The following is an 18,942-nucleotide window of genomic DNA, read 5'->3' on the forward strand; positions in this document are numbered from 1 at the left end:
CCTCAATGACCCTGCTCTTTCAGGGAAAGGTTCTAGAAAATACTAAATACTCCTAAAAAGAGAGAGAAAGAGAGACGGAAAAAGAACATATGCCAGTAAATGACCTAAACCCAGTAAGAACCAGAAGATGCCAGGAGAGCCAGATCACTGATCACCCCAAAACAGACATTCCTTTCTCCCCCTCTTAGGGGTGATTCTCACAATCACGGTGAGGCTGGTGGGCACCTTTCAGGGGTGAAGAGTTAGAAGAGGAAACTGGGGCTTGATGAAGAAGGGATGATCAGCTTCCTGAGCTGGTCTCCAGTTAATATGGATCAACAGAAAGGGGGGCCGGGGGACTGGAGAGAGAGAAGACTTCCCCTCTAGGATGTCCATGACTCTTCACCAAAGTGAAAAGGACAGAGCGTGGACATTCTTGCTTCAGTAGAAAGGCCACTACAGATTCCTCTCTTAGCAATCTGACACAGGCGCAGAGCAATGAACCCAACGTATCTACTAGCCCTAAGCAGAGGCAGGTAGGTCATACATTTCTGGATTCTTCTTTTTTTTTTTTTTTTTTTTTTTGTGGGTAGAGGACAAAGGTAGCAGGTGCACACGGGTTACCTGGAGCTGGAATGAGTCATTACCGATTTGACTCGAAGAAGACATCTGTCGGCATTCTCCTAACACCATCGAGGCCATGAACACCACCACAGTGGTTACCAAGGACACCAAGAGGCTCTCTAAGACTCTAGGAAGCAAAGCACAGCTGTTATTACAAGATAAAAAGACACCCCAGTCCTGGGAACTAAAAAGCCACAACCCTGTCTACCCCCAACCATCACTTCCCCAAAGAGCACGCCCGGCAGCCTCTAGTCAGTCAGCATCTGTGCAGAATTTGTCAGCGGCTCACTGCATCCCAGCAAGGCGTATGTAAACAGTGGGTAGCCAGTAACACGGGCTGCTACATCCACATCATCTCTCTCAGAGGAACAAAATGGCCCTCCATTTTAGGTCCCGGGGTGAGAGCCTTCTGACTCTGTCACATGTCCTAACGGCTGGGACTCAACCAGCAACTCTGATGTAAGTTAAGCTCAGACTCAGCCTTTTGGCCTGTCTGACAAATAGAGGAGATCTACGACCCCGTCTGAGACACGAAATCAAAGCTGGCACGGGAAGGAGGGTCACTTCACACGCTCGCCCTCCTAGGGAGAGGTGGCCCGGTCCACAGGAAGCTCAGGGAGCCACGGCAGGCTGGGGAGGCGACTGCACAGGTACCTGACGAGCTTAGGTTTCGGGTGCACGTTTCGCATACGGTACTTTGCAAGCCTCTTGTTCAGACAGTTGAATGTGGCTCCCAGGAGGCCCCCAATGACCCCCATCACGACGAAGAAACCCAAATCCATAGCTGTCCAGAGATGACATTTTTTATCAGAGTCAGAGCACTGAGAGAAGGGGCAAGGGAGGGAGAGAGAAAAACCATAGTGCCCGTGAGAACAGGGAGGGAAAGAAGCAGAGAAGAAAGAAGTAAGAGGCGAGGCTGCTTTCTTTCTACAAGAGCCAATGCGGTGCTGGAAGCCCACCCACGCCAAGCACTGAGCACACACACGAGACTAACGGGGCAGAGATGCCCCACCGGAAGCCATACCTGCCCTTCTGACGACTTCTCTCTGGTACTTAAGAGCGATTTTCATAGGTCAAGTAAAAACAAAAACAAAAACCAACAACTACGGAAGAAAGGATAAAACCTACCTTAAACTCGCCAAAGTTCAGCAATCCAGGGAGCTGGAAGGAACCCCAACTCCCAAACTGAATCCCAGAACGAAAGAAGTTGAGGGTGAAGGTGGCGGACATGGAACAAAAGAGCTAGGAGAAAAGGGGACACACGAGAACATTCAGTAGTGACAAGTCCTACTTTCTGCTGGACGCGGCCTCAGGACACCTACTGCCCTGCATAGAAACCCGCCGTGGGCACATCAAGCATGAGAAAGTGTGAAATCAGGCCGTAAGAAGTATGCGTTCAACAGCCTATTGGGAGAGTCCGTTTATTTAGCGCCTATTAGGGACTGGATATTGTGCCCTAAAAGGAACAGCAAATACGAGAGGAGGAACACAGTAGTCTGAGGTAGGACGCTAGTAGGGTTCAAGTCCAAGCTCTGCCACTGCCTGCCTCTGACCTCAGCCCGTCTCCCATTGTCACGCCAGACGGCTCATCAACAGAGGACAAGGGCAGTTTGATTTGAGGATGGGGGCATTAACAGGAAAAGTACAGTAAAGTCCAAAGTTTGGGGGTTACGGGGCTAGAGCAAAGGACTTTCTGATATAGTCACCCATCCTGGTCTCAACCAAATGACAGGTAAACACACCAAGTAAGAGATGGTCTAGTTTAATTCGGGGGCGGGAGCGGTTTTAGGTTTAGGAAAAGGTTTTCACTCAAAGTCCTCCTTACCACTTTCCACGTGAGCCCCTGGTTCCAGAAGGATGAGCCCTCCTCCAGACTGAACAGGGTCCCCCCGATGGGAGCCCCGAAAGCTGCAGCAACTCCAGCAGCTGCCCCCGCTGATACAAAGTCCCGCTTGTCTCTGGGGGAGAGAAGACAGACAGGTGGCTTACCCCCCAAAAAAAGAGTCCTCAGGCCGCAGAAGGCAGTTTTTACTTCCTGGTCCACCAATGTCTTGTGACGCGCAAACAGTCAGGGCTCATGACGGGCAGGTGTCTGGTGAGGCCGACTGAGCAGCAAATACGGTTTACCTAAGAGCCAAACACACTCCTGAGTCGGAGGGGCTCCGTGACGTCAGTCTGCTCTGAACATGGACTGAGTGCAGACTTTTGTCGGTCACTGCTGAGCCACGTTCTCACCAGATCTTTCTTCTAGCAAGCCTCAGCATCAGTGAACAATGTCAAAGCGCTGTTTACATGCAGAGGAGCGGTAACAGTGACCGGCGGGACTCCTGATACGAGAAGATGGACAGCTCTGAACCTGGGCCCCTGATTGCAAGGGCCCAGCAAGGCGTGCAGGTCGGTAACACACACAAATCCCATGGGGCGAAAAAGTACCAGGAAGAGCACCTTGCAACCCACAGAGGCAGCTGACCAAGTATGACATTTTGGAACATAAAACACGTTCTCGACAATATGCCTATGGACCTTCTTGGTCACGTATTCGATACTGGGCTGTCTTCTTCATTGCCTGAGATGGTTCTAGGCCTTAGGTCATGATAAAATAGAAGCCATGATGCCACCATGGCCCTAGTGCACATTCTCAGAAACATTCAAAGCCTCCCCTTCTCTGATGGTGGGGTTCCGAACGCAGCCTGCCTGGCCAGGCAGACCACAAGCCAGCTTCAGTGACTGTAGGGGTCTGAGCAGCAGGAAATGAAGTGGGTTGGGTTTTCATACCTGTCACTTCGGAAATAGGGAAAGTTAAACTGGATCTTCCGTAAGGAGATGCTCTGAAACTAGAGGAAGGGAAAACAAAGTCAGAGGGGGGCCCACAGGGACCGAGGCCCTGGAAAGTCCCTTTGCTTGAGCACACCCAGCCAGATGTGTGACAAGAAGGAGAAGTCCAGAAGAACATGGGTGGGGGTGGGGGGGGAAGGCATCATTTTTGGAAAGAACTTCTTTTCCTGCCCCCATATTTCTAGGATCTTTGGAAATCGCATTTAGTGCACAGTCAACAAGTCAGGAAGGAAGAGAAGAGGAGGGGTGCCTGGGTGGCTCAGTTAAGCGTCCAACTATTGATTTCAATTTCGGCTCAGGGTTATGGGATTGAGCTCTACGATGTGCTCCGCGCTGACAGCATGGGATTCTCTCTCTGCCCCTCTCCCACTCACGTGCGCACACACGTATGCGTGCACGTGTTCTCATGTTCTCTCAAGATAAATAAATCTTAAAAAAAAAAAAAAAAGAAACAAAGCAAAGCAAAAGGGGAAACTGCTGAGCAAAAGGAGGATCTGAAAGCTGCAGCAGAAGACGAAGTAGGCTCTGCTCAGGGGAGGTCAGTAAGAAAGGGGCCGGGAGAGCCATCGTCCAATGCGTCCAGCAAATTCTCAGGCTGCTGCCGCCCAGCCCTCGCCTGGCCTCCCCCCCCCCCCCCCCCGCCCCGTCTCCGCTCACTCCTGGCAGGCCAGGATGAGCACTTGATGTGAAGGAGATGACGCAGTAGCAAGACAGAGACCAGAAGATGGGCTTGGACAACCCACAGCCACAGCGACTCTTCCCTCGGAGCACGAGGGCTGTCTACAAGGAAACACAGACTTCTCCAACTGGCAGCTGGGGAATCCAGAAAAACCGTGAGAAGCGGGAGCTCTGGCGTCCCGAGCCGGCCGCTCAGTTTCCTCAAATGCGAATGGGGATGACTGAGGCCAACCAAACCCTTGAGGCGGCTTGAAAGAAGAAAGAAGTCGGTATATGGAGAGTCTGGCCCAGAGGGCACTCAGCAGACAGCGGCCGCTACCTTTCCTGTGCTACCCCAAAGGGGGTCGGCACAGACCTGGGCCTGAGACCGCCTCGGTCGATACCTCCAGCCTCTTCGGGTTTGGCAGCATGTAGATGACCCATCAAGCCCCTGGACGTGCAGGTGCTCGGCAATGGCTGTGGGCGCACCAGGTGACTCTCATTCGAACAGAATGTCCCATGGCTGCCCCGGGCACTCAGCAGGGCCTTGTTAAAACCTCGAGGTACCAGTTACCCACTCTCCTGGATGACAGGACAGTTTCCACCTCAACCCAAACTGACATCTGGTTCCAAAGCCACGTTAGGTGCTCCCGACGAATTGGTTATCAACTCAACCATAGACGTGCCCCTGCCCAGGGGCCCGCTGTGAGGGATGTATCGTCCCAGCCCATCAACTCTTACCTGAGGCAGGCCAGCTCCCACCACTGCTCCACTGTGGATCATGGGGCCTTCCTTCCCCACAAAGAGCCCTGGGAACAGGTGGAAAAGGGGAGACCATCAGTCAGCACAGACACCCCGCTTGGTTAGGAGACCTCTGCTATGTAGACTTTTCTCTCGACAGCCGTACAACAGAGATGATTATATGACTTTGTAAGAGAGTCAAATTCCCATCAAATAAGAGAAAATACTCTTTAAATGGAGGTGTCAGAAAACTATAGTCTGTGGGCCAAGATAGATTCAATGTCTGTTTCTACAGCCTGGGAGCTAAAAATGGTTTTTACCTTCTTTTTTTTTTTCCTTAAAGATTTTATTTTTAAGCAATCTCTACACCCAACGTGGGGCTCAAACTCACAACCCCGAGGTCAAGAGTTATGCACTCCACCGACTGAGCCAGCCAGGTGCCCCTGGTCTTTACATCCTTACATGGATCTAATTCAAATGGTTATAGAGGTTTAAGTACCTACATAACATCTCCCCTTTTGCCTCTTGGCCCATAAAGCCTAAAATATTTACTGTCTGGTTGTTTACACAAAAAGCTTGCTGACTTTGCTAAAAGCCAACTCCGTGGACCAACTAAATGGTCACACTACTCCAAAACTAAATGTGTTTGTCACATATCTCTGGTAACTTCCTAACGTGTCTGTATTTAAAACAATGACTTACCAAGAAACAGTGCAGGGGTCTGAGGGCAGGCCCTTCAAATCCAGATCGACTTAATTTACGTACATGATGCTTCTTGTTATCTTCACCCCCTGAATACTTGGAAGGATAAAAGTCAGAAAGAGCTTCCTTACCTCCAGCCACACTGAACAGCACTCCAAAGACTTTGCAGAGCAGGGTTCGGAGACGGACAATTCCGGGCACCTTCACCCCGTTCAGGTAGCATTTGATTTCGGGTATTCCAGAACCTGCTGCCACTGGCTGATGGGGGAGAGTAGGACACCCGTAAACTCAAAATCCATTGGTCCTATGGCTTACCGGCAACAGCCTCACTACCAAGGTGTGTGTGTGTGGGGGGGGGCTGCCCTTCATTCACATCAGCATCACCCGGTGGGCCCCACCCTGAGTTTCTGACTCAGCAGGTCTGAGGGGAAACCGAAACAGCTGCATTCCTAACAGGTTCCGGTGAGTCAGCATCACCTGGGAAACTTGCACCTGCCAATGCAGACATTCCCCTTCCAGAGACTCCGATCTCATTCATTCGAGCCGGGTATCTGCCATTTTTAAAGTTAGTTTAAAGTCATTTTTTAAAGTCCCCCCAGGTGACTCTAATGTGCTGCCACGGTTGAGAACCACCCTCCTAATCTGGACTTTTCCTCTGTAATCTCACCAGAGGCTGAAACCTTTACTTTCAGAAACAACTCTTAAGTGTAGGAGGGGCCACTTTCTGCCAGAACTTACATTTCTAAGTCTGATTCAGCTTCCTGGCATTTCCAGCAGTGGACACGAAAGAATCCAAAACTTCATTAGCAAAAAGGCAACACCCACACCACCTCACCTCAATCAGGACAAGAAGGCTTGCTAGGAAGACAAAGGTCAAGTTGAAACCCAAGAGCTCGAGGAGGGACAGGGCAAGGCACCCTTTCTGGCTGCATTCCTCCACCGCTACAGAACCAGGGTTAAGGAAAACATGCTCCGCCAGTCAAGGGTGTTCCCACCATCACCTGAAATGGTGCGGTGTCCCTTCCTCTAAGACATAGTGGCTGTTTCCTGTGCATCTTCCTGTTCTCCATACGTAAACTTAAAAAAAAGGAAACTGCCTGAGATGTCTTCTACATTAGGGGCCATTTTTAAATTATGAAACAGTGATGGGGAGAACAAAGGCAAAAGGAATGTAGAAAAACTCAAATAACCTTACAATTTGCAGCCCATCGACAAATACTTGAGGTGGTACAGTGATTGCCCTCCAGGAGCTCAAATGTCTGACCCTTAATGCTCCTGGCAAAGGGCAACTTCAGTTTGACATTTGCTCGACCTCCGGGGTCGCCAGTCTTCTTTAACATACGAAAATCCCTTTGGAAACTTCTTTTATCTCAACTCGCTACCCAAGGTTTATGTTAGCAATCATCCTTCAAACACACGGCCCACTGATAACACATCTGAAGGGCTCCACGACAAAGATTTTACTAGACAATGGTAAATAACCTTATCTTAACAGCAGCTAGCCTCTCAAGGCCCTGGAAACCTTGCTTCCAAATTCCTTAAAGACTTAGCGCTATCCTTGACCCCCTCCCAACTTAAAAGTATATAATCACTCACTCCTCACAATCCTGGGGCAGCTCTTTCTGCCCATGGCTCCTGTCCCTGTGCTTTAATAAGACCACCTTTTTTTGCACCGAAAACGTCACAGGAATCTTTCTTGACCATTCACTCCCGGACCCCAACATTTCACATCAATACTTCACTTTATAAAAAGTAACAAACACCCTCCCCCCACCCCCATCCTTACTTTAACAAATCCTGAATTTGCTCCAGGTTATTTTTTTAATTAAAATATTAGATACCATTAAAAAAAAATCCTTTGTTTCCCTCCCTCTCTCCCCTCAGAGAAACCACTAACCTGAAATTATTGTGTCTTTCTGTGTTTTTATACGTAGCCGTATCGTAGTGTATGTTTCTAAAACTAAAATAATGGGATTGCACTTCATACACATTCTACAATTTCCTCTTCTTCAACATCAAGTTTTTGAGAATTAGTCATGTTGATATATACAGCGCTGGTCCATTCATCGTAAATTCTGCATAAAATCACACCATACGAACCATTGTACCATGGTACCATTGTAGTGATACAATGTTTCCATTCTCCCACCTGGTGTGGTTTCACCTTTCTGCAATCACAAAGCTGTAATGAACGGGTATGTACGTGTCCCAGGTCCAAGGTCCGCAGGAAAAAGAGGGATTCAGGAGTTGCTGTCTATTTGGCTGGCATTTCCCTGGTTAGTGGTGAGGGGAACCCTTTCCCCAGGTTTATTTACTGACCATTCAATTTTCCTCTTCTGAGAATTGCCTGTTTGCTCCTTTGCTCATTTTTCTATTAGGCTTTTTCCTTACCGAGTTGCAGCTCTTCCTGTGTTCCAGATATGAATTACTTGCCTCTTAAATGTATGGTGAACCACCTCTCCTAGGCTGTGGACTCGTTTTCCATTTTGTTTATGGTGTTTTATTGTTGTGGTTTGAGGTTTTTTGTTTGCATGAAAAACAAACTTGGGTGCTTGGGTGGCTCAGTCGGTTAAGCATCTGACTTCGGCTCAGGTCATGATCTCACGGTTTGCGAGTTTGAGCCCTGTGGCGGGCTCTGTGCTGACAGCTCAGAGCCCGGAGCCTGCTTCGGATTCTGTGTCTCCCTCTCCCTCTGCCCCTCCCCTGCTTGCGCTCTGTCTCTCCAAACGAAATAAACGTTAAAAGATTTTTTTAAAAAAAGAAAGAAAAACAAACTTACTTTGCTGTGGTCAAGTTTATTGATCTTTTTCCCTTTCACTCTGCGCCTCCTGGAGTTTTAAGAAATTATTCCCTACTCTTGACATCACGTGGCCTCTTCAAGTTTTGTTTTGCTTATTTACATCTTCAATCCATCTGGAATTAATTTACAGGGCAAAGTAGGAATCTATATTTTTCCAGATGGATCATCAGTGTCCCAGCATCTTTTGTTAAATTATCTATCTCTTCCTCACAGACTTACAACATTAACTCTGTCATTCGCCACACTTCTCTACATGTGCAAGCTAATTTCTGCTTCTGTTACCTTCCGTTGGCCTAACTGGGAATTCCTGAACCAATATGACATGGTTTCAGTTACTATATCTTAAATTATGCAAGCCTTCACGTTGAGTAGGTCAAGTTCCCCCTGCTTGTTCAAAACTGTCTCGACCACCTTTGGCCCTTTACTCTTTCCAACAAATTTAGGAAGAGAATTTTCCAGTTCCTTGAAAACTCCACTGGAATTGTGACTGGAACACAATGAATTTATAGATGATTGGGAAGAGCAGGCATCTTTGTGGGATCTGTGTCTTACCAACCTGAACACGAGTCTCTATCAAATTCTTCCTCCTGTGTCCTTCAATGATCATTAAAAAACTTAAGCTGAATGGCTAATAAAAACTCTTCAACAGACCCTGTCTACTGTTCTTAGGTAAGAGAGCAAAGTCAGAGACTGCTGACATCTGGGAATGCCAAGAACCGGGAAAAGGATACAGGTCTGAACCACTCCGAACTTGAGCTGGCTGAAGAGGCGCACGAAAAAGTCCACAAAGAGACCCACCTGTGAAGAGCAAGCAAACCGTCACACAGCTTTTCCCCACTGGGGCGCAGGTACTTTGCTCAAATGCTGGGATGACCCCCTGGCCTTTCCTGGTTGGCGCTTGCACCTGCGTTACCAACAGGCAATGCGGAAACAGTTTCCTGTTAGGGACTCTGACTCTCCAGGAGATTCCCTGCCAGCCTGGCCCCACCGCCTCTCCAAAGAACAAAGGATGGGGGCATAGCTCTGCCGAGAGAAGGAGAGTAAAACAAAGAGGGAAAAGGATGCCGGAAAAGACGTGAAACCGAGGAAGGCCATCCTGTGACTACAGTAATATCCAGAATCGTGGACTGCTCAGCATGTTCCAAAGGCAGTCTCAGATGAAGAATTCCAATAATATCTTCAGTGATGCTTAGCTAAGTATATAGCTTAGGATGTAACTTTGAAAAACAACATTTACTCAGGTGTATATGGAAAAGCTCCACCAACCAGTCCATGTTAAGCCCCAAGTCTCGGCTCGGCTCGGGGCTTAAAGGAGAACTTCAGGAAAGGTTTATGATTTGGTGGATTCAGGATCAAAGGCTTCATGCCTTTGACTCTGGCCTTCCCTCAAGCCAATGCCTGGAGGCTTTCAAGTACTGCAGCAGATACCGTGACAGATCTAAGGATAAGAGAGCCAAGCAGTAACAAGAGCTGGTTGCTAGGCTATACAGGCAAGTCTGCCTTCCAATAACACGAAGGTACGCGGTATAGTTGCTGGTACTGATAAATGGCAGCTCAAAGGAGTTTGATATGAAAGTAGCAGAAAGACTAAACACGTAGATGCTTATTGCCGGGAAATTTGCAACCAGAAACATACACAACAAAGTAGACACTCTAAAATTTCAGTAAAACAATTTGGTCAACCCAAGATCCCCCCACATCGGCATCCATCACTAAAGAGGCCTTCTGAGTGCCGTCTGTCTTAACTAGTAAGATGGTCCTTGGCCTCTGAATCTACTACAGTATAAATTTGACAAGCGCCAGAAAAATAAAAATTGGTCATAGCCTTTGTGGCTACGTTACATTAAACACACGTTTGCATTTTATGGGTATATCGTACAGAGTCAAGGTGAGACTTGTAGTCATTCCAGAGACATAAACAGGCTGCTGCTTAGGAATACTTATAACCCCAGTCCTGGACTGAATGTTTGCATCCCCCCTCCCCCCCCAAATTCATCTGGTGAAATTCTAACCCCCATTGTGACGACCTTAGGAGATGGGGCCTTTTGGGTGGTTTAAGTAAGTCCTGAGCATGGAGCCCTCGTGAATAAGGTTAGTAGCCTTATAAAAGACCCCACAGAGCTCTTGCCCTGCCCTGTGAGGACACAGCCAGGAGCCAGGAAGCCCAGGACACAGATCTGTTGGTACCACTGATCTTGAACTTCCTGGCTTCCAGGACCGTGAGATATAAACACCTGTCGTTTAAGTCCCTGCAAGTCGGTGTTTTTATTATAGCAGCCCTGATGGAGGAAGACTGCCTATTCTAACACTGTACTGATGGCAAATCATATCTGACATCTCATTTTGACTGTCTGCTGACTTTTCCAGTTTCTCTTCCCCAGCTTTAAGTGTGGTTAGGTCAGCAGTTAGGATTCCAGGCCTTGTGCTACTACTCAAGTTTGGCAGTGTTTCATAATCTTTTCTGGTCTGTGATTCACGTACGAGCAAGCCGACCCCAGGCCCCTGTGCATTCAGGCGTGTTCCTCCACCCACAGCCACCAGCTCTACCTTCTAGATAAAACAAGCCACGTGCAGGGAAGCAGCCCAGGACAATAAATTCACTGAGGTCTACGGTGTCCTGCTTATGGGCACGCCATACTAAAGGAAAGGGTATGACGGTCGGTTTTGTTCCACTACTTTGCTTTTTCCCTACAGAGTGACCTCAGATTCCACTCAGTACTCTCCCCACTATGTCTACCTGACGGGACAATGCCATGTTACGACAGCGTGGTCCTAACCAAGCCTTTGAGTGCTTTAAAGAGTACCAGTGATGTCTGGTTCACTTTCATAAAGAGAAAAACAAGACATGAAAACGGTGTCCAGAACCGTCTGGACATTCTAAGATGTCCAGAACAGGTCAGGATCATTATTTGGGGGCGGGGGAGAAAAACAGAAAAGGTGGTCTCTGTTATCATGACAAATGACTTGCCCCCTGACCTCTGCCACCCCTCTGGCCCGCCACGTCCCCACGCCCCCGCCTGCTCACCAGCCCAGTGCAGACGCCAATGGCAAACACCATCATCCACTTCACCGCCTCATACCTGCGACCTTTCTGTTCACACAGAGAAAGACAAGCTCAGTTCATTATACGGCTTTGTTGGCAGCAAGGAAGGAACACATCTTGGCCAATCAGGGTCAGGCTAGATTCCACAGGGACAGCAAGCACGGTAATGGCGTCTGCTATAGCAGGTGCTTTACAAGGCCAGAAGGATATACTGTAAGAGGCTGGGCCAGGTACACTGGCTGTGGGTACTGTGGTTGACAGGGTGAAGGTTTCAGCAGTAAATGCAGATATCTCACGAAAGGGGCTAAAAGCCACGGGAGTAAGGCTATTCACAGGGGCATTTAGATGGGAAAAAGAAGCTACTGTGAGATCTCTCCAGTCCCAAGAAATCAATAAGGGATTCACCTTATTGTCCATGGTCTCCAAAACTTCCAGGTAAGGGTCATTGATACAGCGATCATAATCCAAACTCTGAAAGACAAACGGGAGTAAAAAAAAAGTCACAAGACAGGAACAATTACCGAAACCTGGAAAATAAAGCTCTAGGTTCCTGCTACTCCAAGTGTGGATGGGTAGGACAGTGGGCCTGTAGCACCCGGGGGGGGGGGGGGGAGCGGGGGGTGAGCTGGTTAGAATGCAGCATCTCAGACCTTTGATCTGTCACATCAGAATTGGTGCTGGACGTGCACGAACGTTCCAGCAGCACGGCTACAGACTCCTGCTGCGGGAAAAGCGTTCGATTACCTACCTTTAAACATCCTGCTTCTGCGAAACACGAAAAGACCTCTGGCTATCAGTGTTACCCAACTTATCCCACTACATCAACTAACCAGAACCAAATTCATTTAGAGAATCAGTTAATTACAAGTCTCTTCAGTAGTCAGCTTCCATGAGAAAGAGGTTAGTCACGAGACGAACCAACGTGGAAGGTATTTTAAAAAGCAACTTTCAGTTTATGCTGGGAAGAGGCACAGATTCAGCACAGCTCCTAAAACTGCATCGACAGCAGTGTTCCTTAAACTGAGCTATTCTGCAACAAATCTGTATGTGTGCCAGAGACATCTTGAGAAACAACTCAAAGGAACTAATTTTATTTCTTCTATGTTTTGTAAGAGAAGCAGCAGTCTGGCAACAAAGGAAATGATGTGTTGTGTGTTCTCTCCTTCCTAAACCTGTTGCTACCTACACATAGGCTGGCGAACAAGCTGGACGCTGGCCCGGTAGCCACACCCCCACGACAAGAGTCAGCAGTCAGCCAAACACAGGTGTGACACGTGACAATTTATTCCATCCAAATGTATCCCCAAAGTCCAAATCCCTTTTTTTTTTTTTAATTTTTTTTTTCAACGTTTATTTATTTTTGGGACAGAGAGAGACAGAGCATGAACGGGGAGGGGCAGAGAGAGAGGGAGACACAGAATCGGAAACAGGCTCCAGGCTCTGAGCCATCAGCCCAGAGCCTGACGCGGGGCTCGAACTCACGGACCGTGAGATTGTGACCTGGCTGAAGTCAGACGCTTAACCGACTGCGCCACCCAGGCGCCCCTCAAATCCTTTTTTTAAAAGGGTCCTGGGGCATCGACAGGCAACTTAGTAAATCGATGATCAAACATCCAAATATGGAAGACTGCATAACCATAATTATGATAGGTCTTCACAGACGGATGTGGAAAACGTATAGAAATTATTAAGTAAAAGAAAATGCAAAGTACACAAACAGAGCCAGATGCAGAATGAAATATATAATATGATCCTGTTTTGATGACACAAAATTAAGATTATTTGAATGTCAGCAGATAATGCCAGACATCTGGGAAAACTTTAAAAAAATTTTTTTTAAAGCTTATTTATTTTTTGAGAGAGAGAGAGAGAGAGAGAGAGAGAGAGAGGCAGAAAGGGGTAGAGAGAGAGGGAGAGAGACAGACTCCCAAGCAAACTCCACACTGTCAGCACAGAGCCTGATGTGGGGCTTGAACGCATGAACTGTGAGATCATGACCTAAGCTGAAATCAAGCTGGCTGCTTAACCGACTGAGCCACCCAAGCACCCCTGGGAAAACTGTTAACCATGCATATCTCTGAGGTGGCTGTTCACATCTGGGTGTTGTTTGAAATTCTCACATGTACTTTTTATATTTAAAAAAGACGTTTTTTTTTCTGATTACGAAACAAAATTCCACAGTCGGTAAAAAATACTTCTGCCAGGAAATGGACTCATCTGTGAATGATGAGGGTATGTATGTATTTAGTGATTACATATATATAACATACTATACGTGTAATACGGTTGACCCTGTAACACTGATTTGCACTGAGCAAGTACACTTGTACACGGATTGTTTTAAAAAAATACAGTACAGTACTGTAAATGTATTTTCTCTTTTTTCTTAACGTTTTCTTTTCTCTTACTCTATTCTAAGAATACAGCATATGATACACGTTACATACAAATTATGTGTTAACTGACTTTATGTTATCAGTAAGGCCAACAGTAGGCTATTAGTAGAAAGTTTTGGAGAGTCAAAAAGTTATATGTAGATTTTTTTACTGTGCAAGGGGTGGGATATAGAGTATGTGCGCGTAATACATACATATTTATATGTGTTTTATATACATACATATAAATATATATGTACATTAAAAAAAAAAAAAAACGTTAAGGTGATATCACATTCCAGGAACAAACAGGGAAAAAATGTTGAAAAATACGAACGTCCTTCATACCAAACATATAGAGAAATTGCCAGCCAATTATGTGCTTGATGGTTTGTTTAATAATGCTACGGCTTCATAAACATTTAAGAGGTTTTTAAGATGTCCAGAACAGGTAAATCTCTAGAGACAGAAAGTAGACTAGTGGTTGTTTAGGGTTAGGGTCAAGGTCAAGGGGAGTGAGCAGTGACCAATAATGGGTACAGGGTTCCCTGTTGGGGTGACGAAAATGTTCTAAAAGTGATCTGGTGACGGTGGCACAATTCGGTGAATATACTACAAAAACCACTCCATCATATACTTTAGATGGATAAACTGTATAGACTGTGAGTTATAAGTCCAATAAAACTGTTAAAAGGGACATTTTGAAGACAATTCTAACACCAGGACATCGATCTTTTCTTTTTTTAAAATTGAGTTTGACACTTTGTTAAGTATGTACCAATGAACTAGATAATTTATTCATTAAAACGAGATATCGTTTACTTCTCTTTTGTGACAACGAACTTCCTTTGATTTCTGCTGTATTCTGCTCTTGGGTCGGGGGTGGGGGGCTAACAACTTAAAATAAATGTTAATGTTTACATTTTTGAGAGAGAGAGAGAGAGAGAGATGGTACACGTGTGCACGTGAACAGGGGAGGGCATAGAGAGAGAGGGACAGAGGATCTGAAGTGGGCTCTGTGCTGACAGCAGAGAGCCCGATGTGGGGCTCGAACTCACGAACCATGAGATCATGGCCTGAGCTGAAGTCGGATGCTTAACTGACTAAGCCACCCAGGCGCCTCAACTTTTTTTTTTTTTTTTAAAATAAAATACGTATTAGGTGTCCTGCTGCCCAAGGTTATGAGCAAAATGGTATACAGCCACGGTGGGGGGAGCGGGGGAAGAGGGCAAGTGGGGCTGAAAGGCAGCCCACGTTCCACCAACAAGAAGCACTTTCAATGGGTCTTGAGCTAGAGGAGCTGCTGTCGCCCAGAGGGAGAGGCCTTTTATTCTAAATCCTCTGCTCTGAGGGGTGCCTTTCCCTAATTCAGAACAGCAATAGAGGGTCTGTGCCCAGCATGAAACATCACTGTCTGTTAACAGACTCATCCCACAGATGAACCATCCAGCACGAGACAGGATGTCAAAACAGCAATTCTAACATCTTGTAAGACCCCCAACTTACAAAGAAATTAGTCAAGTAGGTGTAATGAACTCTTAGTGAGGCAGGAATGAGAAGGAACACATTTTAGAAAGATTTTCAAAAGAAGGGTTTTCTAGTTGATCCCTAATAAAATCTGAGCAGACTTTTCTGATTAAGCGTCCAGCTCAATTTGCTCTTATGCAAGGCAAATGTTCTCAAGAAGCTCATCCTTGAAGATAGTTAATTGAGAAATATTAATGACTCACACGAAAGAACATTAACCCATACCATTTACATAAATATGCATATCAGGTGAAAGTAAATGCATTACAAACGTAAGTGCAATTTAGCAAAAGGAGAGAAGGAGGCTTGGGAATAGCGGGATCAATGGAGCAGAGAAACCATGGTGAGTTCCAGGGGGTAGATGAAAGCTGCCAGAAAGTTCCAGTCATGGTCACACATTCAGGGTAACATCACTGGGCTCAGTGAGGGAATGTAAGGTGACAGCACATTATGAGGCTTCTTATACTAATTGTTGCAAACCTCTCAACAGTGTGCATGGACACAAATATTTTAGAAATATGGGAAAACACATCAGTAGATGTGTGCACAGTAGATACCCTGCTTTTTTATTTTGATTCAGGAAAAGCATTCCCGTCAGTGTAGCATATACCACGGTGTGCAACTGGCAAATGCCAGAGTCCTAAAATTATTCTGTCAACTGCAAGGGAAGAAAAAGATGAAGGAGAGACCTACAGATTAAAAAAAATTTAGAAGGAGGGCACCTGGTGGGCTTGTGACTCTTGACCTTGGGGTTGCAAGTTTGAGCCCCACACTGGGAGTAGAGATTACTTAAAAAAAAAAAAAAGTTTAAAAAAACCTTAAAAGATAATCAAACAAATGCAATGTGAGGACCTTATTTGGAACTGGGTTCAAACAAACTATTAAAAAATTATATGACATTTATCAGACAACTGAGAAATTTGAACACTGGACATTTAACGTCAAGGCGTTATTGTTAAATTCTTAGGTATGAACATGGTATTCTGTTTTGCTAAAAAAAAAATCCCTGGGGCGCCTGAGTGGCTCAATAGGTTAAATGTCCTACTTTGGCTCAGGTCACGTTCTCACAGTTTGTTAGTCCGAACCCCATGTTGGGCTCTGTGCTGACAGCTTGGAGCCTGGAGCCTGCTTCAGGTTCTGTGTCTCCCTTTCTCTCTGCTCCTCCCCGCCCATACTCTGCACCTCTCTCCCTCTCTCTCAAAAATAAATAAACATTTAAAAAAAAAACAAAAACCTTATCCTCTACAGATGCATGTTGAATTATTTACGGGTGAAATAACGTGATGGGTAGAATTTTCTCCAAAATAACAAGGGAAGGGGAAGAGGATGGGAGCCAGATGAAACAAGGTTGGGCAGGAGTTGAATGCTGAAACTGTATGATGAATACAAGGGATTTCAATATACTATCCTGTCCATTTTTCTCTATGTTTGAAATTCTCTATAATGAAAGGTTTTTTTAAATTCCATGTTATACTAATAAATCCTATTAGCTGTACTAAATTCTACAGCAAAAGATAAAATGTTAAAAAGAAAACTAGCCTGTTAGTACCCTAAAATACTGAACTTTTAGTCTATGTGACATTTAAAAAAAATTTTTTTTAATGTTTATTTATTTTTGAGAGAGAGAGAGAGACAGAGCATGAGTGGGGGAGGGGCAGAGAGCGAGGGAGACACAGAATCTGAAGCAGACTCCAGGCTCTGAGCTGTCAGCACAGAGCCTGACTCAGGGCTCGAACTCACAAATTGTGAGATCACGACCTGAGCCAAAGCCGGACACTTAACCGACTGAGCCACCCAGGTGCCCCTATGTGACATTTTTAAAAAGCGTTATACATGCATGATTAATTACACTTCTTAGAATTGCTTAAGGAAGCGATTAAAAATGAACAGAAAGGATAGTCAAGACTATACAGTTCATCCTATGAAAAAATCAAATTAAATAAATTGTGGCATAATAAAAAATATTTGTCTATTTAAAAAGATACTGTAGGAAAGTACTTAGCAATACGAAAGTTGTTTTCAAGTTGGGGGAAAACATGTTAAAATAGTACACATAGTAAAAATCACACTTGTTACTTAAAAAAAGCAGGAATGGGAACATGGAAAAGGGCATTCAGTCAGGTTAATGGTCATCTTTTAATGAACAGGGTTATGGGTTTTTCTCTAGCTTCTTTTTGTAAACAGTTTAAGAATTCTCCATCACAACCAAGGCTTGTTTTTGTTATTTCAAAAATCACAGACACATTATCATAAACGGATTAAATGATAAAGAGGTGTATTTGTTTGGTTTTACTCCAGCAGCACTGGCCTTACTAAACACACACACACACACACACACACACACACACACACACACGCTAAAAATCCCATACTTGAAACAAGGACTATAATTAAGAGCACTTCAGAAAAAAGTTCCTTGGGCAGGAAACAATCACCTATCTGAAAACGAAGTTCTCTCGGAAGAGAAGCACACACTCCTGTCCCACACCTGTTATGAACACACACTATCAGTGGCTTTGACTCTGGGTCTCTAGCTATAAGAGGAAATAGTTTAACAGCAAACATATTCTATCCAGGTTAAGGTACCATAGACCTGTGAATGCATGGAGACATACCCAGACCCTGTTTTGGGGTCATGGTGAGAAAAGGGCTTGTTAAACAGCTCGTTTCTCGAGAGAGAGACAAATGACCTCTTCTTACCCATTCACTCCCTGGGAGAGACAAAGAGCATCTCTCACTGAAATCCTAATGTTTCGGTCGGAAGTGACCAGGTCACTCACTGCTTTTGTTACCCAAGACAGCATCTAAGAATCTCACCTCATAGTCTTTCCTTGGAAGGATCTCATCCTCCTCCTCCTGTGTTTCTCCAAGGATGGTCTAGAAAAACAGATCCACAAAAGCAAGACTCTTTTAACGGTTAAAAGTAAAAAGAGACAGAAGTATTTATGGAAATTTGTTGCTAATTTCCACATCGTCTCGAACTATTATCAAATGGGAACAAGACCTCAAAAAGAACAACCACTTTTGGGATAGGGGGTGTTGTGGGTGGCAATCTACGGTCATCCAGCTGAGCTCTTTGCTTCTACTGATGTGTTCTTCAAATAACGATTTCAGGACACCTCAAAGATGTCCCTTGCCAGCTAAAGGGGGGAAAAATCAGGTTCCATCTGACAATGTGGCGAATCTGAAAACAGAAGGGACCTGTCAACTCTGGGACACAGCAACTCAAGTCTTCCCAGGGTGCTTTGCAGAGGGAAGCTGGATTATCAATGACCCAGAAAAGGTGAGGGATACGGTGAGAAAGGGCTGGGGAAACTAAGCCAGCTGCATGATAAGCACAAAGTCCAGTGAAGGGGCTCATTCTGAAAACGCTGGTTTCATTCAAAACTCTTTTCACATGGAAATAAAAGAAAACACGGAGGGGATTAACTGGAGCGGGCCTGGATATTCCCTCAGATTCCAGGGAGGGGTTATGAGAAAAGACCCCAGACTTGGGTACGTGAAGCCCGGCAGATGCTTCGAGAGCTTAGGATGCAGTCCCCAGACCCCACCCGCGGCCACCTGAGGCCCCAGCGCGGCTCGGCCCCACCCCCCGGCAACGCCTCTCGCCATCCCTTGGCAACCGCCCCCTCCCCAGGCGGGCTCCGCCTGCTCCTTAC

At 45.8% G+C, this 18,942-nt stretch overlaps 1 protein-coding gene across 3 annotated transcripts in view; it reads right to left on the reverse strand.

The window, feature by feature from the left end:
• The window catches only part of CLCN6 (chloride voltage-gated channel 6), a 32,796-nt gene that overhangs the window by 13,543 nt on the left and 311 nt on the right, over positions 1-18,942 (reverse strand). For all 3 annotated transcript variants that reach the window (XR_007154546.1, XM_047869376.1, XM_047869377.1), the window contains exons 2-13: positions 18,101-18,160; positions 11,787-11,852; positions 11,364-11,429; positions 9,070-9,136; positions 6,374-6,480; positions 5,670-5,796; positions 4,837-4,904; positions 3,379-3,437; positions 2,429-2,561; positions 1,732-1,845; positions 1,258-1,424; positions 604-730 (exon numbers count right to left, since the gene is read on the reverse strand). Coding sequence is in view for 2 of the 3 variants with exons in the window: in XM_047869376.1 (XP_047725332.1) it covers positions 604-730; positions 1,258-1,424; positions 1,732-1,845; positions 2,429-2,561; positions 3,379-3,437; positions 4,837-4,904; positions 5,670-5,796; positions 6,374-6,480; positions 9,070-9,136; positions 11,364-11,429; positions 11,787-11,852; positions 18,101-18,160 (1,161 nt within the window). In the remaining variant the exon portion in view is untranslated. The remainder of the gene's footprint in view (positions 1-603; positions 731-1,257; positions 1,425-1,731; positions 1,846-2,428; positions 2,562-3,378; positions 3,438-4,836; positions 4,905-5,669; positions 5,797-6,373; positions 6,481-9,069; positions 9,137-11,363; positions 11,430-11,786; positions 11,853-18,100; positions 18,161-18,942) is intronic.

This window comes from Prionailurus viverrinus, chromosome C1, assembly GCF_022837055.1.
Source record: "Prionailurus viverrinus isolate Anna chromosome C1, UM_Priviv_1.0, whole genome shotgun sequence".
In the NCBI taxonomy this organism is placed as follows: Eukaryota; Metazoa; Chordata; class Mammalia; order Carnivora; family Felidae; genus Prionailurus; species Prionailurus viverrinus.